Source organism: Labrus bergylta, chromosome 22 (assembly GCF_963930695.1).
Source record: "Labrus bergylta chromosome 22, fLabBer1.1, whole genome shotgun sequence".
NCBI lineage: Eukaryota > Metazoa > Chordata > Actinopteri > Labriformes > Labridae > Labrus > Labrus bergylta.
In genome coordinates, this window is record NC_089216.1 from 7,043,477 (window position 1) to 7,065,166 (window position 21,690).

General features: G+C 42.7%; 2 protein-coding genes across 2 annotated transcripts; one reads left to right on the plus strand and one right to left on the minus strand.

Moving 5' to 3' along the window:
• Positions 1 to 244: 244 nt before the first annotated feature.
• On the minus strand, positions 245 to 9,622 carry ajuba (ajuba LIM protein). The gene is made up of 8 exons (XM_020640300.3): positions 6,926 to 9,622; positions 4,187 to 4,288; positions 2,859 to 2,926; positions 2,680 to 2,742; positions 1,425 to 1,555; positions 1,220 to 1,271; positions 982 to 1,050; positions 245 to 831 (listed from the first exon to the last, which is right to left on the minus strand). The coding sequence occupies exons 1-8, from the start codon at positions 8,466 to 8,468 to the stop codon at positions 694 to 696; spliced, it is 2,166 nt and encodes a 721-aa protein (XP_020495956.2). The 5' UTR covers positions 8,469 to 9,622; the 3' UTR covers positions 245 to 693.
• Positions 9,623 to 12,995: 3,373 nt separating this feature from the next.
• mrpl52 (mitochondrial ribosomal protein L52) lies at positions 12,996 to 15,597 on the plus strand. Its single transcript, XM_020640370.3, is given in 6 exon segments — positions 12,996 to 13,135; positions 13,453 to 13,522; positions 14,982 to 15,015; positions 15,017 to 15,050; positions 15,154 to 15,218; positions 15,326 to 15,597. Coding segments are annotated over 6 exon segments (387 nt in total). The 5' UTR covers positions 12,996 to 13,101; the 3' UTR covers positions 15,476 to 15,597.
• Positions 15,598 to 21,690: the final 6,093 nt, after the last annotated feature.

Consider the following 21,690-nt stretch of genomic DNA (forward strand, 5'->3'; position numbering starts at 1 on the left):
GAGCAGAAGGAAAGTTTGAAGAAAGAATGTAACACCTGGGGGCGCTGATAGCCTAACAGATATGAGGCGTAACCCATGTTCAGAGGTTATAGTCCTCATCGCAGCAGTCGTGGGTTTGAAGCCCACCTCGGCCCTTTGCTGCAGTTCCCCCCCCCCCCCCCCCCCCCCCCCTACTCCCAACATGTCCGGTCTTCAGCTGTCCTATCCATTAAAATAAAGAAACACTTAAAGTTGCAAACCAAACTAGGTTCAAACACAATGAGAATATTTATTACAACATGCAGAAATTACAGCAATGTTTCCCCCAAATTGTACAGATTCACTAAACACATCTCTTACAGTAAAGTCCAATTTAAGTGCAAAATGTTTGCTAGCGACAATATTTACAAAACAGTTTAGCAAAATCCCTTGTTCTTCTACAGCAAACAGTAGCCACATGTGGGTAAAAAAAAAAGCAGTAGTTTCTTCCCCGTTCCCTTATAATTATGTTACAGTATCAGTACAAGAAGGACAGCAGGCAGTACATGTAACACAAAGGACTGACCCCAGAGTGAGTCAGTGGAAATGTCTTAATATCAGCAGTTTTATCTCTGAAGGAAAGAAGAAAGAAAGAAAGGCGGAGCTAAAGCACGCGGGGAATGACGGCACGTTAAGACCAGCTTTTCATAACATCCGCAGCTGCACAGGAACTGATCAGTGTGTGTTGTTGTTGTGAGGGGGAATGTTGTGTGTGGCGCAAGCTCGGCTCATGTGACAGGAGTGGCAGAGGAGATGAGAGTCCAGAGGGAAGCACTGCGAGCCGGGCTTATCGGAGAGCTGCTTATGGCACTCCTGACAGAGAGAGAGAGAGAGAGAGAGAGACAACAGATAAGAAAGTGAGGTCATGGACACACTAAGACAGAACAGTCCTGCACTCAAAAGGTGAGGGTTCAGGACTTCAAGAGATCACATTAACACGTTCACAGGTGTGGGATGACTCACCTCACAGTGGTAGCACTCAAAGTGATAGTCCTTGTTCATAGACACGACCCTGAGGATCTCTTCACTGCCCTGAGAAACAAAACAACACACAAACAAAGAGGTCAGCGCTGTCTGATTTCATCTTTCAGACGTCAGCAGTCCAGGTGATTTGAAATCGACCTGAAACGGCTTCTTCTCTATCATGATCTTAAATCTTCAGAAGAGGAAAGGTGGAGAGCACAAACACATTGGTACTCACCTCAGTAGGTAAGATGGGTTGTAAACAAGCAGCACACTTTGGAGCAAAAGTCCTGCAGGACAACAGCAGAAAGTTTGTTTAATGCTCAGGGTGTGTAATGACTCGTGGAGTGACAGTCTTTAAATTGAAAACTTCTGTTATATTTCAAATATGAAACTAATAGGTGCCACGATTCATGGGAGAAAAACAGAATGTGAAGTCTCACTTGTTGTAGTCTGCCACGCAGTAGATGTTGCTCTGATGGTCCACAGTGAAAGGCACGCCGTCCAGAGCCTTGGAGCACCGCACGCAGCGAAAACAGCCCGGATGGTACGAGTTCCCGAGAGCCTGCAGGATCTGAGGTAGAAGACCAATAATATGAACGTCATCGTTGGAATTTGCTCTTTCAACATTTTAGTGACTTTAACATTCATTAACCTTTTTAATAGGGTGCATGTAGTGGGATTTTTTGGGGCCGATATCGATATTGGGGAGGGGGAAAAAAATCTGATACCGATATATCAGCCGATATCTTGCTTTAATCTATTTTCAATTTACTGCGCTGGTCGCTCAAATGCGGATCAAACACTCGTGAGAAAGACGGTCACTCAACTGGAAAGTAACTGCACATGTACGTGCATCACTGCTTGACTCTCTGGAAGCTTGTGATCCATATAGCGCCCTCTGCTGGTGACAGCCAGAAAGAGAGCTGCTATTGTAATACAATGATGCTGAAATTAAATGCTTTTTGACTGGTGAATAAATCTAGTCATATCTGCGATACATTATACCAATAGTCACTGGATATCTTTGGCTTAAGTTTGTCAAAGAAAAATGAAGAGGAATGATCCGTACATAGGAGAGAAAAAACAAACAGGAAAGAATTGGAGGAGGAGTAATCATCGGCCCCCGACAGGCTCTAGAAACGCCACTGGAAGCATTTTAGACTCTTGCCATAAACAACATCACTTTGTGTTGCAGTATTTCTATTTGTCATATAAAATTTTTTTTTGAAAATATAACTCCCCCCCCCCTCCCCCTCCCCCTCCTAAAACCTCCTTCTCCAACTCTCCTGAGTGTCTGAAGTCCTAAACCATGAAGGAAGTTGAGCCGAGGAATCATTCGTTAAAAACCAGAAGTCTGTGTATCCCAGGCTCATTTTCAGAGTTTTCTATTTTTATTTTGGGGTTTTATGAGGTTCAAATATGGTCAAAAGATTTAAGCTGCTGATCACTCCCAGCCTTTTTTATTTTTGTTTTGATGAAAAAAAAAAAAAAGCCAGAGCAAACATTCCTCTGATGATGTGACATGGGAACCAGAAGAGGAGCCAACGAACGGGACGTCACTGAATGATTTTAATCCTCTCGGGGGTTCTTAGAGGGCATTCTGGGAAGTGACTACAAAATACACAAGCTATGTTGAGAAACGGCTGCTTCACACACTCTCTCACACACACTCACGCACACATATATACTCGTTACCTGCTCGAGAATCAGGTGGCCACACACACTACACTTCTCCGCGGCAGCCTGGAACCCTGAAAACTGTAATTACAACAAAGAGATTACCATTAGCAGAAAAACCATCCTCCGACTCTCAATACGTCTGACTGTGTGTGTGTAAGGTGGATGACAAAACACACCCTGACCCTAACTCTTACCATGTAATCCTCTTTACAGTACACAGAGCCGTTGACATTGTAGAAGTCCTTGTTTCTCAGGGTGCGTCCTGCAGAGAGCGAGACATGACTCAGTGGGATACAAAAAGGATTCTTTAAATCGGAAATGTTTAAAAAAAAAAAAAAAGGATTAAAGTCAAAGCTTAGCCCTGATAACAACAATGAAAAAGTTAAGTCACAATAATGTGAAAAGAAACCCAAATTTGGACAGGAAAGGGTAGGAAGACATAATAATAAAGAGAATGAAAAAGTCAAAAGTAAAAGATGAAAGTAAGAAAAATGGATGAAAAGTCTTTAGTGTGAGATAACAGTTTTGAAACAGAACATCATATTTATGGCGGTCTTAGATATGAGAGAGCAGACCTGAATGGCTGGATAAAAGTCTTAACTTTGACATTGAACCGTGTAATTATGGGATGTTACGTTACACTGAAGATGAAGAACCTCATAATTATGAGATGGAAAGTCAGATTTAAGAGAAAAAAAGACAAACTGGTCGTAATGGTGGGATAGAAAGTAATAACTGTGAGATAAGATGTGAGATAGAAGATCAGTTATCTGTGAGATAGAGCAACATTATTATGGGATAGAGAGTCTGACTTATGATAAAAAGAGATAACAGGCATTAACACATTCATGACCTTTGACAAATGGCCGTGATAATGAGAAAGAATGCCACAGATTTGTGATAGGAAGTCACAATTAAGAGGTCAAAGGTCACTTGTTGTTGTTTGATAAAAGGTTCCTCATTTATGACTCAAAGTGATTATTTCTGGAATAAAACGTCAAAGATACGGGGTAGGAAATGAGAACTATGGGATAAAAAGTGAGTTTACAGGTCAGATTTGAGAGATGTGATGTCACAGATGGGAGATCGAAAGTCACAACCGTGATGTTTTAGAAAAACAAATACACAGATGGTTAACAATTTTGAGACAAAATCTTGTAATAAGAGAAGAAAGTCTGAAATTATACGATTAGAAAGTCATAATATTCAGATAAAAAAAAGCATATGATTCTACGATTCAAAGCGAGAAAACTAAACGGTGAGATGAAAAGTCATCATGAAGAGTTAACGGGTCAGAATCATTAGATGAGATATTCTAATTATGAGTGTGAACGTTGTAATCATGGCACGTCATAATTATGAGATAGAAAAGTCACGAAGCAGTCGAGCGTCAACAAGTTGGTGTTTAAAAACAAGGTGTGTGTGTGTGTGTGTGTGTGTGTGTGTGTGTGTGTGTGTGTGTGTGTGTGTGTGTGTGTGTGTGTGTGTGTGTGTGTGTGTGTGTGTGTGCTGAGGGACTCACCACAGGACACACAGGTGAAGCAGCGTGTGTGATAGAGGCTATCCAGAGCCTGGCAGGCGTTATCCGCTCCGTACACGCCTTTCCCACACTTCACGCAGGTTCCTGCCAGACAACAGTGGGGGGACGGGGGGGGGGGACGGGGGGGGGGGGGGGGGGGGCGGGGGTACACACAAACATTGCGTTTTAGCGGGGAGTCATCGCTCAGCGGCTCTTAGCACTCTCCGCTTTACGACACATTCCAAGAGGATGTGTCTGAAATCCAACTCCACACAAAGTGTCAACACTTGTAAATCCTCTCGTTCGCACCACCTAGGGGATTTTCACACAGTTAAAACCCCGGCTAGCCGTGCCAGCCTGTTTGCTCGTCCACGCGAGTCTCTGTGCTCGGGACTCTGTTATTAAAGGGGAACTCCGCCGGATCTCGATGTTTGGCAGTTATTCCCACAAAAACAGACGAGTCTTTCTTCTGGAGTTTTTTCGCTTTAAGACTTTGCCTTAAAGTTCGACTCGAAACCCTACAATTTGAGAAATCTGGAGATTAAATACGGTCTTACTTTTCCCCTCTTGATGTCAGGACCCTCTACTATCACATCTCACTGCCTCCTTGAAAATCAGAATCATACTGCAGCTCTTCATTGTTCCACTTTAACATCAAGAAATCTAATGACTCACTTTCTGTTCTAAAACGAAACACGTTTGAGGCTATTTTTTTTTTTTTAACCGTTACAGTACTCCACTGACGTGCATAGAAAGAGAAAGTAAACATGAAATTTCTACGGAAACATGGGCAGAAGTTCTAGTTTTGCCGCTTCAGGGTTGTTGAACATCACCTCCTCTGTCGTGCAAACACTAAAAGCCAGTCGAACCTTTAACAACCATCTTCACTTTTTCTTTTCCTTCTCTGTGATTCCACTCTGACAAACGTGAGTTGAGACAAAGAGCGGCCTCTAAATGTAAAGTGGAAAAATGGTGTGTTGGTGTGACCTACAGCCTTCTTTTCCTGTGATCTATTTAAAGGGTCTGCCTTCCTCCGCTGCTTTTTTTTTTTTTTTCCTTTTCTAATGTGGGCCGAGGGAGTGCCACACAAACGCTCACACTCTTGGACAGTTCGTTTTCGATATTTAGGAAGAAGCTGCCAAAGTGAGAAACCAAAGCGGGATAAACTCGAGGCTTAAAACATAACGTCTGGAAGCTGCTGCATATAGAAAAAAAAAAGAAGCTGGATACGAATGAGTTTAAGTTTCTACTTTCCTGAAAAAGGACGGACATTTCCTGTTTTTTAAGACTCATTAACAATAAAAGTTCAATTTGAATCACCTTGAATGTATTTCCCCTCCTTACTTTGTACTTTAAACTAATTTTATAAAACAATTTTAAGTCATAAAACTACAAAAAAAAGATTGCTTCATGCATATTTCTGTCGCAGCTATGGGAGAAAATCACCAAAACTAAAAAGGAGCATTTGTCTTTTTTTTTTCTCCATAAAGATAAGCTCGGAATCCTGCTCTATAATTTAATGGTTTTCTATATGAGCATTTGGAGTGTGTGTTTGTGTGTTCGCTGAGCTCAGAGCGTCTGCGTTCACGCCTCTCCAGCCTCTGATTCCTCCCTTAATGGGCTGAGAGGAGTACAGTATTGTTTGTCCCCTGCGGGCACACATACCTGAGCAGAAAAACAGGCTGCAGCGCACACCGCCCTCGCACACGCCAAGGCAGCATTACACACACACACACACACACACACACACAAACATGACTCACACACGGCGCATTACTGTGGCCTGAAGTCACTGTTGGGTGGGGGGGGCGGGGGGCACACCCTTAATTTAACCAGGTACTGTAACACACTCCTGCCCTTGCTTAAAATCACACAAACTCAGAGCCCTGATCGTGTGTGACTCACAGTAATGGTCCGAGCTGTGTTTATGTGGAAGTGTGTCATTATTGTCCCGAGCGTCGCAGCACTGTGTCGCAGCTTAACGGCCGTGAAGTTACGCTGCATTTACGCTGCTCTTATATGCAACAACAGCTGACGTCTTTCTTCTTCCTGGCCCAAAAAAAAAAAAATCTACCTGTCTGGATCTGAAGCCGTGCATGCGAGCATTTTTTTTTTTTTGCCTTCCCTCCTTTATGCTTTGCATGCTTACAACGCTGCGTGTCTCTGCAGGTTTGCGGAGCAGCATCCGTCCATACACCGCTTTCAACTATTAATCCGTGCATCCATCCATACAGCCCTTTCATTTGGAGAGGAACCTGTGATCTGACACCAGGCGGTCGGGGAGGGGGGGAGGCGGTAATAATAACACACTGCTGGCAGATGCTATGACACTGTGCATTAAAAAGTGACTGAAGGATGTGGAGGAGATGTTCAGAAAACACTTTTTTTTTTTTACCCTATACCAACACCGATAGTTGACATGGGAATGTAAAAGTCACCCTTGATCTTGTGCGATTGAAAATATGTTTTTATAATCTTGATAGTTAACAGTGATTACTCTCTTCCAGTGTTGCATGTTTGTTATTGTCACATGACGATTCTCCCATTCAAGTGTTTTTGGGGTGTAATCTGTAATGGTAACAGATCAGTGCATCAATTAGCATCTCCGCTGTTACAAATTAACACTTTTCAGGCAGTATACTGATTCTGGTACTCATACTGGTATTGTTATTGCTGGTTTCCATCTCATAGCTTGAACCAAAAGTTATAAAAAATAAAATAAAATAAAAAAAAGGATCTCACCAAAGAACTCCTGCCGGTTCTCTCCTCCCTCCCTCCCGGCTCCAGGATCCTCCAGAGGCTTGCCGGGCACTCCGGCTGAGCACGGCCCGAGTGTCGTCGTGTTGGGTTTGGAGAGAGCCGTCAGCGCCTGAGACTGCTCCTTCAGCATCAGGCCCTCCATGAGCCCGCCGCCTTCCAGCGCTGCATCCCTCAGGATGAGTCGGGTGATCTCCTCCTGGTACCGGGTGCCGGGCAGGTCTGAGTATCGGGCCCTGTCGCCCATCGCGGCTCCTTCTTTGACCCGCACTCCCGTCTGCTGTTCCTCCCACCACTCGGGGCCGGCCTGGTAGCACGGACTTCCGACAGCCGGTGGGTAAGAGTGCCGGCTGTCTTGGGCGCCTTGGCGCATCCCTCCCTCGAGGTACTGATTCCAAGCCTCCACGGGGGTCACTCCAGCCCTGACCCCGCACCCAGCAGCGGAGCCCCCCGACTGCATGGAGGGGGACTGCTGCTGCGGAGGGAAGCCTCCAGAGGCGGAGTACCGGGAGTCGAAGCCCAGGCTGATGCCGCTGGTGCGGTTGCTGCTGCAGCGACTCCCCATGGGGCTCCCGCCGCCGCCGCCGCTAGCAGTGCTAGAAGCGAAGCTGGACCTGGGGCTGACCAGCACGGACTCCTGGAGGCTGAACGACGAGCATGGGCTCAGGGTTGGTCCGGGGGGGTAAAAGAAGCCTCCTCCGGGCATATCGGATGTTCGATGTGGTGGATGCGAGAGGGACGCCGGCCTGGTGCTCTCCCAGAGTTCACTCCCGGTGCTCAGCCGTTTGTAAAACAGAGCCTCCTGGAGAGAGAGGCGTTTGTGCCTCTCAGGCTCGGAGAGGTAGCCCGGCTCCGCCAGACCCCCTCTGGGAGCCGAGCCCATGTAGGCAGGGTACAGCGGGGGGACAGACAGAGGCGGCGGCTGCGAGAGGAGCTGCTGCCGTCTGACCAGCTGCTGGAGCTCCAGCGAGTAGCGGCGCTGGTTGAGGGACGCCTTGGAGCCAAACGCCCCCGACGGGTCGCACTCGGGGCCCAGGCCGGACTCGCGCCTCAGGTGGGAGTCGACGCCTTCGCCCAGGTAACAGGACGCCCTCTGCTGGGGGGAGCGGCGCCTCAGCGGAGCCAAGGTGGAAGGGTGAAGCAGCTGCTCGCCATCTTGGGATACAGCGCCCACGTTGGAGGAAGGGGGCGGCGGGGTGAGGAGCTGTGGGGGAGTCATTCCCATCCCTCCCCCTCCTCCCCCTCCTCCTCCTCCTCCTCCTCCTCCTCCTCCTCCTCTCCCACCGGCTGGAACACATGTATCGCTTGTGGTTGCAGAGGCAAGCGAGAACTGGCCGGGTCTTGAGGGCGAGGCAGCTGCAGCGCCGGGAGCCGGTGGCAGACCGCTGCCTCCGGAGATGCCAGGGTTGGCGTTGCTGTTATTGGAGTTGCTGGCAGAGTCGTGCTTTTTCTTTGAACTGTTGAATTTCACACTGCCCGATTCTGTCCGCTTTAACTTCTCCAACAATTTGCTTATCGGCCTGTCCATGATGAAGCCTCGTTTTAAACCTCTCAGAGCAAAGTCAAGTCTTACAGATCCCACTCTCCCCCCCCACCCGCCCCCTTTAAATTACAGATTATTGTGCTCAAATTCAGTGTTGGGAGATATACAGCAGAACCAAGTTAATCTACAGTTTTACAAAAACAAAATCCTGAATACAATATAAAATACTGGCCTTGAGACTAGAACAAAGCTACAAAAAAAATGACCCTTTAAATACAGGCAATAAATACATAAGAGATAAATAAAACATTTAAGACATCGCAGGGTGGTTACATGACTTAAGTCCCCTGAGTCATCTGGTCTGCCCTCATGTGGAAGATCCACAGGTACAGGCAGGCAGTGATGAGGAAGAATCCATCGGATTTTCAAACTATTAGTTCAAGTCAATCCGGCCAGGAAGCAGGAGATAGGCTACATACATCCAGGACACTCCGGCGTGACCTATGATCGGGTAGGGCCTCCTTTGTGGCCCCTCATGTGGCTCCACATCTGCATCTCCTCCGTTACTTAACCCGTCTGAAACACACTTATCTCAGTATGTTTGAAGTCTTTCTTCATCCAGTTCTGTTTTTTTTTTGGGGGGGGGTTAGTCTCTAAGTTTAGATTTCCTTTTTTTTTTAAACACAAAGCAAAACCAGGGGGCTTCAGCGGGATGCGAGCTTTCACCACTTCATGTGGCTCCAGTGTAGACAAGAAAATAAATCCGTTTGTGCTCAGAAAGTCGACTCACCCGACTTCTGCCATTCATTTCAGGAAGGGAGAAAAAAAAACCCAAACTCTTACTTTAAATAAAGTTTAAAGTTAAACTCGGGCTGCGGAAAACACACGTCCGGGCACTCTGTAGACTCCTCAGTCCGTCCATCCATCCGCCTGAGCTCCAATGCTTTTTTTTTTTTTTTTTTTTTTATCTTTCCCGTTTTTCAAAGAAAAGAAATCCTCTCCGGGACTCGGTTGGAATAGTAGCGGAAAAGTTCAGACTTGGAGAAGGAAATGGGGGAAAAAACCGGCGTGCAGCTCACAGTTCCATCAAACGGGACCGGTGCAGGCTAGAACGAATCGCTCAAGATAAATAAAATCCCTCCCCGTGTGCATTGCACGGTCGACAACTTTGTTTCTTTCTTTCTTCCCCCTAAATAATTACTTACCTCCCCCCTCTTTTTTTTTTTTTTTTTTTTTTCCAAGTGTGGAGAAACATATATGAGAGGTATTTCCGGTTGGAGCTAACTTCTTTCTTACCGCTGCTGAATTAGAAGACAAAAGAATCGACCTAGAACAATGCTTGGGACAGCTTTGTTGTTGTTTTTTTATATCTCAAATCAATTACATGTTTCTATTAAATAATTAGACACAGCCATGTCCAAAGCGACCCCGAAATTGACTTTTCTCGATCCATTTTCTGGACGCAGCATCATACTCGCTTTTATTTTGAAGGGTTCATCGTTACATTTCCTTCTGTTTGTTCGTCCAGCTTGACGCGTCACTGTTCCTTTATCAGCCAAGCGGCGGCTCCCCCCCCCCCCCCTCGTCCCCCCCGAGGCCGGAACACCTTTCCACCAGCTATGGCCTGTTTCGTCATTCATACGCCAAAGTCCCCAGAGGATGTGTCTAGTCCGCTTCCGACTCTTTACAATAAAAAAGTTTTAAACTATGCTTTCATGTGTAGGCTACTTCTGAAACTGGAAGTAGTGTTTTTTTGGGCGAGGGGAAAATATGGCGAGAATTATCTGGAGGCGTTCAGCCACATGGGTCTTTATTAGTTAACAAAACAACTCAGGCAAAATGAATGTTTTCGTAGAGCTACTCCGGTTTTAAATGAAGATGCTATGACGTAGTATCCTACTGCTGACGTCATGTCTAAAGGTATGACTTTAACCAAAACATGTGGGAGTTTGTTAGTGACTAAGGAAGCCAGGTCACTGCCACAAGTTTTTTTTTTTTTTTTTTTTTTTTTTTTTTTAGGGAAATCTTTATCACATCTTTATCACATCTTTATACATGTGTAATTAAAATAAAAGCTACCGAAACTGAATTTATTTTAGTTTTGCATTGAGAGAAAGTAGCCTATCATATAAGAAAAATAAGCTATACAATGCAGCCTATCTCTGGATTATAATTAGGCTACTGATGAATTGAGATACAAGTGTTCTAAAAGTGTTTAAAGCCTAGGCTATAAGTTGATAACTTAGCTGTAATTTAGTCTGTTATGGTATCTCAGACGTTAAAAACAAAGATAAAGATAAACTTTATTGATCCCCCATGGGGGAAGTTTTTGCATTACAGCAGCTCAAGAAAACAGGAAACAGGAATATAATTATTAAAAATAAAAGTAGAAGTTAAAAATCAATCATATTTACATCAGTTAAATAAAAAAAATACAATAATAGAAAATTACACGGTGTCTACACTTACAGCTTATCAATATCTAAGCTTGGAACAGCCTACGTGAAGTAATTTGTTTTGCACATAATCAGAAGAAAAAACATTAAAGAACAAGAACAAACTGAAGGCCTACTAATGATAGGAAGTCAAAACAGAAGAGTGCGTCAAGAAATGTGCAGGAGAAACCAAACAAACCCATAGGGGCTCGTGGAGTTGGGGTCTAGGGTGTCAAAACTCCCCCAGATTATTATATAAGATATGTCAGTAGGTGCAGTTTTAATGTATTTGGTACACAGGCCTTTGATTCTGATCAGCAAGTTTTGGGAAAATGGTAGCCTATAGGTTAAGCATTGGGTTGTTTGATACTTGAGCAAAGTTGGCACACAGACAGTGTCAGGTATCCAACTTTAAAAAGTATTTAAGAATATTTACCTAATCATGTACTTTGTTGGGCAATGGACAAGAAACTGAAAACCACCACTATAGAGTTGGCCACTTAGAATATCTACTTTTCTTTTTTACTTTAAAGCCTATCTCAACTCGCCTAACTTTGACTATAACCTATAAGCACCTCAGACACTTTAAATTAGGTACAAAAGCTCTATTTTCACATAAATGCATGCCCTTTAAATCGCTTCTAGTTGGATTCAATATCTGAAAGTTTCCAAATCACGTCAGAGAGCATTGTTGGCAATGGCACTACTTTGTACCACCAGCCTGTGGAATGCGCGGAGGGACACCACAGAGTGAGGCGGTGGTTGAATTTTTTCGGCATGTCTGAGTTCTCCAAGGAGGATACAGGGTAAACATCCCGCAACTATTTCAGGAACCAACCGGCCTATAGTCAAGTCCGTTTTGTGGCGGTAACACAGGACACACCAAAACACACCAAGCGTGGAAAAAAAAAAAAAAAAAAGTACAACAGTGTTTACCCTGGTGTGTTTGGTTAGGCTCGTCGGCTTTTCTATGTGCCCCGGAGCCCCCGTCCATATGGAGCCTTTCATGGCCCCTGCGGTTCACCGGAGTCCTGCAGCAGACTCCTGCCTTTACCTCACAGGCTGCGAGTGGGAACTTGTCCGAAAAGCTAACAGAGAAATTCTTCTGGCTTAGTAGCGGAGCAGTTCATACAAAAACAATACTTTGAAGAGCTGCGACAGCGCCAGGGCCAGTCTGTCGTCTCCTCTGTTCCAGGGGGAATAATAGTCACATTTCAGCCTTCACAGAAAGGCCTCGGAACTATGTGTCATTATCTTCAAAAGGGCGGACAAAACACGTGACACAAACACGACCTGTGGGCCTTTTGTTTGCCACAAGAAAACCTTGCAATTTTTTTTTTTTTTTTTTTTTTTTTTTTTATGATAGAAAATGAAACAAAAAATGATTGTCCAAAATGTGGTGACAGAGGCCCTTACGGTATCAGTTCCTGTATGCTCCAAAGGATCCTTCATTGGACATTTTTCATTGGATCTATGAGTGGTTTCAAAGCTATAGCCCAGGATTTACTACAACACAAAAGGTGAAAATAAGGCAGAAATATTAAACCAAATTAGTCTGTTCCTCATTTGTTATGACACCTTGTTTCATCGAGGCTTCTTCAGATCATTCAAAAGACATTTAATTACTTAACCCTGATGACGTCACCGTGTCATCATCAGGCGTTATACTTCACAGACTTGACAAAGCTCGTCCATAGCCTGCAGGAGACATTACAGAACTGTTTTTGACGAGCTGTAAATGACTTTTCATGTCCACTGACTGAGACAGTTAAAAGTCATTGGAGTACTCCTTTAATACTTTAAAGGAATCACTCGGTAGCTTCTTTCTTCTGCACCCTGGCGTGAATGCGCGCACACATTTTATGGCGTGAACTCTCAAGCAATGGCATCAAAAAGTTGTATCCATAATATTTAATGTAGGCTGCAATAGGCCTAGAAATTGCAACTAGAAAACAAACATACCCCCCCAAAAAATAAAAAAATAGACATAACTATGGATTGCTGAAAAAAGGATAAAAAAAAGATAAACTACTATGACTGAATAAAGAAGGAAACCCATTTTAAACACCTGTAAAATAAACGAGAGAATATAGGAATTATCAATGTTTATAAAGTTATTAACAGAGCTTTTATTTTATTTTTTTACGTCTAGGATTTCTCCATTGAAACGCCACAGGAAGCCCACGACTCTCAGTGAAGCTTTAGCGATACCCAGTGGCCTGTTCAAAGAACTACAAAACAACATGGCGGCCCCCGTGAGGACATTGTGCTGCTCAGGTGAGACAGAGGTTATTCACTAAATGTGTTGTGTGTTGAGCCTCGTTTTAACTTTGACTGGTGAGTTCAGCTTCTGTGGATATCTTCTTGTACCTGTCGCTATCTTTGTTTTTATCTTTTTTTTGTAAATAACTCTTATAAATAAAGAAACGACGAGCACCGAGCCTGATGCTACCAGACCCGAGCATACTGTTGGATAAAGTAGCATTTCGTTTATGTAGGTTTGTCAAATGCGTTTCCATGTATTTACTAAAAGGTTTCATCTGTGTTTCTGTAAACGACTGGTGATTATAGATGTTGTTTGTGTTGTTTGACAGTGCTGAGGCTCTCCAGCAGACAATTCAGCACGACATGTGGAGTACGAGCTGGAGACAAATGGAGGAAAGAGTAAGTATTATTATTATTAATAATAATACACTTAGTTGATATAGCACCTTTCACAGAGCGAGGTCACTAATAAGTGTCTATCAAAATATATTAACATAAGAGTCATAACAACAATCACATCATGCAAGATGAATACAGATCACAGAAAAACAACACTTGCATGTAATAGAAACCAGGTTAAATGTCAAACACTGATTTGAAAAGGTGTCTTAAGCAGCTTTTTTAAAAACATCAAGAGAAGCTGCTCTGTGGAGAGGAAGAGAGATCCAAGTCGGAGACACCAAATTCAAAAGCAGGATCACCTTTGGTTATCAATGTGACATGAGGAGGGACAACCTGTAATCTGGGGTCAGCAGACCTGAGGGGGGTCTATGTAGGGATGGAGCAGGTCACAGATATAGATGATGATGCAGGCCGGTGTGTAGTATGAGTGAACCTGCTGGAGTTTGTTAACAATCTTGCAGCTGCATTTTAAATTTTTATTTTGCATTTTGTGCCTTTTTTTTTTTTTAAATTAGAGAGACAGGACAGTGGACAGAGTCGGAAATCAAGGAGAGAGAGAGAGAGAGAGTAGGGAATGACGTGCGGAAAGGAGCCACAGGTCGGATTTGAACCCGGGCTGCCCGCCTGGAGGACGCTCTAACCACCGCGCCACCAGCGCCCCTCGCAGCTGCATTTTAAGCTGTTTAAAGGGGAAGTTAGACTTTTTCCTCGTTGTAGTGTGTTGTCATATCTTTCATGGCTGCTGCTTTGTACAACAACTTAAATTCCAACGGTGGCGATTTAAAAACTTTGAAGGATAAAAAAAAATCAGCGAGGTTGTCAAACGCGAGTATACTCTGCAGCTTTTACCTCTTCATTGTAAACCTATACATTAGCTTCCTCACGCTGTGTTCACTGCTCCTGGTCAAAGTGCAGATTTGATAACTGAGGTGCAACGTTTTATGAAAATCTTTTTGCTTATTTGCATATCTTTGAATTCCACTGTGAGTAGGACAATGCTGCTCTACAGGCAAGAAGTTAATATATTAAAGATCTTTTTTGTTCATCCAAAGTTGCTCTACTGTTAATTGTATCGTGTTTGTTATTGGCTAAGTGTTTTTTTTTTTTTTTTTTTTCCTATGATACTCTTGTAAAATAGTCCCAAAACTTCCATGTGAATGTAGCCCTTCATTTGAAACGGAATTTAATGAAATTTTTTTTTTTTTTATTATTATTTTTTTTATAATTTTGTGTCACTCTTTTAAAACCCAGAGAATCAAAATCAACACAAACATGTATCTCTTAAAAACCGAAATTAAATCTAAAGGACTCCAACACAAATCATGACAGGTTTTAAACGCTTTGGGGTAAAAATTTGGACCTCCTGACTGTTCGGCTTTAATTTTCTGCAACGCAACCCTCATCACATACTGAGGAGATAAATCATTTAAAAGATAACATTTGTGCTTCCCTGCAGAAATGGACTCTCCCGCACTGGTTCAGAATACGGCCCCCCTGACAGATCTGCCTGACTGGTCATTTGCAGGTATTGTTTATCTCTACATTTCAAAGACACTATTTTTCCCAGCACAGTTTTGTAATATCTCATCATGGGGCTTTTTTCTCTCTCTCTTTGTGTTCCTGCACAGATGGAAGACCAGCACCTCCACTGAAAGGACACTTGAAAAGAAAGCAGCAGAGAGAAGATATAGCAGTGAGTATCCACATGCTTTTTCATTTTTTAAATTGAACTTTTCGACTGTTCTTTCTGTGTTTGCTGCTTTTCTGTAACCTTTTATCTCCCCCCCCTCTCTCTCTCAGAGACGTATCGTGATGCTGAGCTCGGAGGTGGACATGGGGATCGAGGCGTGGAGGGAGAAACAGGAAGAGGCCAAACGAGTGGAGGAGCACAAAAAGTCTCTTTTACTCAAACCTAAAGCGAAGCTAATGAATAAAAAAACTCCCAGTTAGAAAGAGATCACCATGTCGCGTTATGACACGTTCAAACAACATGTTGACCTTCGGCTTGATGATGATATTTATGTAAACCTTTTCTTTTCTTCGTGTTTCTGCAATAAATTGTGTTTTCCCGATTCATTCTTAAAACACGTTTCTGTTTTGTGGGTTGAAAAAGTAGAAGTTAATGTCCCTCTTCTTCCAGCAGAATGCAGCATTTCTCCTTTTTCTCAGACCCTGTGGTGGCTCAAACGCCATTTTGTCTGCTGTTGGCTTCAGATAAGGAGTTTTTTGGTGAAGGGAGGAGCTGGCAAGCATGAAGTTGATCAGACTCAGGAGTTTTCTGCGTGTGTTTATAGAAAAGAAGTGGGGTGAGTAAGTGGGGGGGGGTTCACACTTTGGCATTGTGGCCATCTCCTTCCTGTGAATACACTATCAAAGTGAGTTTTTTTTTTGCTTTGTATTCGAGTGAAGAAGCAAGCCAAGTGTGGTGTCAAAACAAGACTCAATAACTAGTTTTTATACTGTGAGATGGAAGAAAAACATTTGAGATAATGTCCAGGGATGTGTCTTCAAACCTTTCGACTTATTTGAGCACAAAGAGGAGGCGATGTCTGAATTCTGCAGCCGGCTTGGCGTCTGGAAAGATGATTAGCCGGCTAGAGCGAAGTTGGCAGAAAGTTTCATCCTCCTGAAAGCGATATTTGCTGCTATTTGATCCAGGTTTTTTTTTTTTTTTTTTCTTCTTTGCGCTAGATTAAGTCTCAATCAAGCTGCAGAAACACTTGACTGCGGCACCATTTAACTTTAAAAGACGGAAAGTACAAATCATGCAAATCTGAAACCTCTTTATTATATTTTGAGTTGTTGTGTGCTTCTTTTGAACTAACAAAGAAGAATTCAACTCTTTGTGCACCTCTAGTTTACAGAGGGATGTTTTTCAGCTGTTCTTTTGTACAGTCAGCACTAATTTCAAGTGACTTTGACTTATAAACAGACTATTTACAAAATGAGGTAACCCTCTCCTCACTCCCCCTCCTGCTCTCTTACTTTTGCTCCCTTCTCCCTCACATCCCTCATACCCCCTCTCTCTCTCTCTCCCTCTCTCTCCCTCTCTCTCTTCTTCTCTTGTTGCAGACTTCAGCAAAGCCTCACTGTAATTAGGACCGCTAGCCGCTGAGTTGCAGATTCTTTTCTGTGGAGATGGGGAGTTTTCTCTCCCTCCTCCTTTTTTTTTCTCCTTTTCTTCAATTTTCATACAGCTGACCAAAAGAGCTGACTGTTGGGGGGGGGGGGTGTGTTTGAGAAGTGTGTGAGCACATAAAACAGGCCACAGAGGGTGTTAAAGATAATAAATACAGTCGTAAGAAATGCTGAAGTGGTTCATCACACACACACATCCTCACACCTGCACCTTCAAAGACATCCACCACCACCACCAGAGAGAAATGTAACTTCATTCTTCTCTTTTTCACATCCTCCTCTTTTCTCTCTAAATGTCTTTCTCCTTTCCTCAAAGACTCCTCCCATCCTCCCCCCCGTCTCTCCCCTTCCTCCTCGTGTTGTTTTGGTTTTGGGGAAATGAGAACCAGATGTTTGCTTATTGTGCAGAAGTCAGCGATGGATAGAGTGTGAGAGAGAGAGAGAGACGGGGGTGATTGGGTTTTTTTTTTGGTTTTTTTTTTGAGGGGTGAAGGGAGTGTTGGGTGAGGTCAGTCTGTGAGGATACAGCATGGGGGATTAGCTGACATGTCTCTGTAGCTTCACCCGCAGACCAGAAGCAGGGAGGGGTTCAGGGGCTGCAGGAGGACGAGAAACAGTGCAGTTGGTATGGGGGGGGGGGGGTTGTGGAGGGTCTGATTCAGCATGTTGGACCCAAAGACCGCTTCCTGACCTGGGTGTTCCTGGAGTGTGGGGCACCCTGAGTAGCATGTTTCACAAAAATACACTTTAAGATTTTTAAACGAGTGCAGGGCTGTTCATTAAAAACTGACACTGTGTTAGCTTTGTTTGTAGAAAGTTTGACAATAACACAAAAAAAAGTCCCACTTCACATTGGATCAGAAAGTATCAGAGCAAATGATTTACGTCTTGTTTGTGTTAGTTTGTTAAAACGGTTCTGATTCAGTTGGACTGCTTTCAAAACTTGGCTTATATCAACATCATAACGCTATTTAACATCTATTTTTCATAACAATTTGAATATATTATCCAGCTGGAAGAGGAGGATTTATTTGGATTTATTTTCCATATTTATCGGTTAGTTTCTGAAGTTCCCAACCTAGAGTTGGACCCCCTCCAAAGGGTCGCAAGATACATCTTAAGGGTCTGAGGATGATTAAGGAATCAGCTAGCAGCTAACGCTTTGATTCCAAATATACATGTGCTTTCTGTTCAACAGAATGCAAAGGTAAAAATGCAAAATTGCATGCACCCTCGAATGTAGAATGAGTCATCAACATTTTTTCATGTTGACAGAAAATGACCCACCCCAAAAAATCTAGGTGACATATCAGTTATATATGTGACAGTAGCTGCATGACATTATGTACGCAGTTAGAAAAAAACATAAATGTCAACTTTAGAGCATCATCATGCAAGAATTGGTTTATTTTTTCCGAATTGGCATTCCTTCAGTTTCCATGTGCAATTCATTCTGTTGCCAACGGCTTAAGCCAACCCCAGATGTGTTTGTGTCTGTTTTTTTTCTCTCTCTCTCTCTGGTCACATTGATGTCATCTTAGGGCTCTTCCTTTCTGCTGTGATGTCCTAAATGAGAATAAAAAGCTAAGATGGGTATCAGGAGAGGTTTTTATTCAAGACAGAAACGTTCAGAAATGATTTTGAAGCTGGTATGTTGCCGTTATCATTCAAACTACAGGATGAATTCACCTCTTTGGGCACACACAATGATCTGAATATGTGAGAAGTGCAAGGTTTAAAAAGCTCTTAGATTGAGCCTCATACCACTGAAAGGTAAACCCAAAGCAGACACGGCTTTAAGCCAAGTCACAAGCCCAATAAGTCTTCAGTGATGACCTTTATTTTATAAACCTGATACATGTTATCATTATTATTAAATCCAATCTTTAAAGTAGTAAGTAGCTATACAGTGTTTTACCTCTGACATGTAATGAAGACGTACAAAGTACAATCATGGTAAGAGTTTGTCACCCTGCAGCTCGCCAGCCCGACACTTGAGTAATTATTTTCCATCGCTGGAAGTCGGTCAAAGAGAACAAATGAGGAGAAAAAGGAAAAACAAAAAAAAAAAGAAGTGCTGTTTGAGTTACAGTAGAAAATAAATGGTGCCATAATGTAGGTCACCCAAACAAAGTCCCAGGTTGAATTGCAAACAGCTGGCCAGGCCACTTCCTGCCTGGCTGAGCCTGATGGCTGTTCCTGCACCGCCCAGAAAGACTGTAACACTTCAGCATTCAAATGGATCACAGAGAGCGAAAGAAAAGAAAAGGTTTCATCTGTGTTCATGTCTGTGACCTTGAAGACAAAACACAGGGCAGACGCTCCAAACACATGCCCAGATTTTTGCATACAAAAGGCCAAAACTAAGTGGAAACTAGTTCTCGGGCTTAGTCTGTTGATTTATTTTCTCTTCCACACACTGATTTTTTTCAGTATTACACACCACTCTCAAAGACAAAAATCTGACAAGACAAAAGCTTAAAAAAAGGGTTTCTGCAGCATACTTTACAGGTCTCATAGTCTCCAAACAAGTTAATTATTTAGAAGATGCCCGGAAAAGAGGCGTGCAATTTGGTCCGCATGCAACATGAAGCCATCGTTTAATTGTTACACTGCAAGAAAACGAATTCAAATGTATTAGTGTGAACAAAAACCATTGTGTCCCAACGTAGGGTTCACAACCTCGAAAACAGTCTTCTTCTTCTTTTTCCAGGAAATAATGTGTTGTTGTGTCTGGAAAAGGAGAGCTGAGTTTCAGTAATTGTCTTGGCTGAGAATTATTATGAATGTGTGATTAAATGAAGTCTGCCTGTTTAGATTTATAATGTAAATAAAGTATTTTCTAAAAATCAAAAAAAAAAAAATCTTCTTCTTCTTCTTCTGTGAATTGCTGGATTCATCTAATTCTCTGTCTTCTAGCTTTAAGACATTGACCCACTTTCATTTTGAGCATGACTCAACCATGAAGCCAAAGCAACATGTTTTCATCTGATGGAATCAAAAGTTATGCGATTTTGAACCTCTGCCACAAAGAGTGTTTAGGTGTGAAGCATTACAGAGTGAATCACTAACTCCAGTGTAAAGGATTTCCAGTAACTTCGATTTTATTAGCAATTAAAAAATAAGTCCGATTTCATCTGCTTTTGAATTCTACTCAAATATAAGTCTAAGAATATTTCTCTCCAGGAAACTTCAGAAGAAAATGTCTGACACTTTCCTGTTCCTAACTTTGAAGGAAGGCATTATTGGCTTTGTGTTAGTGGATAAAAGTGTGTGTTGTTTTGCTTAAAGACATTTCTTTGTCATCAAAAGTGACTGCACCGAGTGAGTAAAAGACAGAAGAACATTGCAGTGCATGAGAGAGATCCACAGAGACAAATGGAAACACCAGGTGACGCACACACACACACACACACACACACACACACACACACACACACACACACACACACACACACACACTAACACACACACAGGACGAGAAAGAAAGAGCAAAAACAGACCAGAGATACTTGTGGTGAGAAGGAGGAGTGGTTTCAGACTGAAGCCTCATAAAAGAAACAATTTTGCAGAGGGTGAGGAAATAAGAGAGAGAGAGAAGGGAGGAGGGGGGGTTGCTAATTTTTTTTTCCTTGGATAGAAATGTGCGGAGGGAAAAAAATCCCCAAGCCAATAAATTAATTTGTGTTTCAATGCCTTTCTCATTTCTTTCAGCTTTTCTCTTTTCCTTTTCGTTTAACTCGATGTTCCGTCACATGTTTTTCATAATGAACTTAATGGGATAAAGCTAGGGCACCCTTTGAACACATGCACACACACACACACATACAGTACACACACATGCACATACAGTATACACACATGCAGAGTATACAGCCAGGCTTGGTCGTGCACTTGAAGAAATACCAGATGCTCAGCTGGAAAGCTTTTCTCTGCAAAAAAATGTGACCCCTTCCATCATTTTTTCCGCCTCGTTCATCGGCACATGACTGCTGGCTCCGTGTCCAAAACAACCAGCAGAGGTGGTGTAACTGAATCCAGACCATCAGCTCCATCTGTGGCCCTCCTGGAGGAATAAAGACAATGTGCCCTATCCTGGTGTGGAGGCTCAGGAGGTGAAGACATAAAACAGATGCTGTCACCTTGTCACAAATCCCTCCTATCTGTGTTAACCTGTCGTTGCCTTTGTCATGACTCTATTTGATCTGAGGACTTTTTATTTTCATAGTTAGGACTCTTTTTTTTTGTCAAGATGACTGAATGGGAAAGTGGTGAAGATAATGAGCAATTTTGACTTATATCTACCTACAGATTTGACAAGGGGAAACATTAGTTACAGATATTTAATTATCTTTTTTGCACGGGCATTTAAAGTCCCTGTAAACCAAAAAAAAAAAATGTTTTTTAGTTTTTTATACAAAAGAAGAATGTATTATTAACAACCAGGCCAAATTTCAGCAACGAAAAAAACATAAATTAAGCTTCAAAATCATGAAAAATGTAGCTGTTCTTGCAACATATTTAGCGTGCTTGGAGACATATTGCTGATTTTACTTTACAGGGATGGTTAAAGGCTAAGGGTTTAAAAACTGAGGATTTGAAATAAGTAGAAAATGTTGCAGCTGATGTTGCCTGAACTCCTCCGAGTGATTCAACTAACTCTGAACATTTTAGTAAGAAATGTTAGTCAAATAGTTTCCAATGTATTTGTGTCATCTGAATACAACATCATTCTTTCATCACGCCCTGTTTAGCATGGAAAACGTGTTGCATTAGCATTACAACAAAGTGTGCTGTGAAGATTACAACATACATTTAGTGGGCATGTAATAAGGACCGACATTAAAACAGCCACAAAGTCTTTTTTTAAAAACGTGATCAGTGACATGTTTGCTTGACACCGTTATTGAAGTTATACTTTATGGTGTTGATTCATACTGAAGGGTGTTTCTGATATTAAAGATTGTATGACTCAAGCTGTGAAAGGGCAGAGGCGCTGCTTGTCAACAGGCAGGGCCGGCAAATGC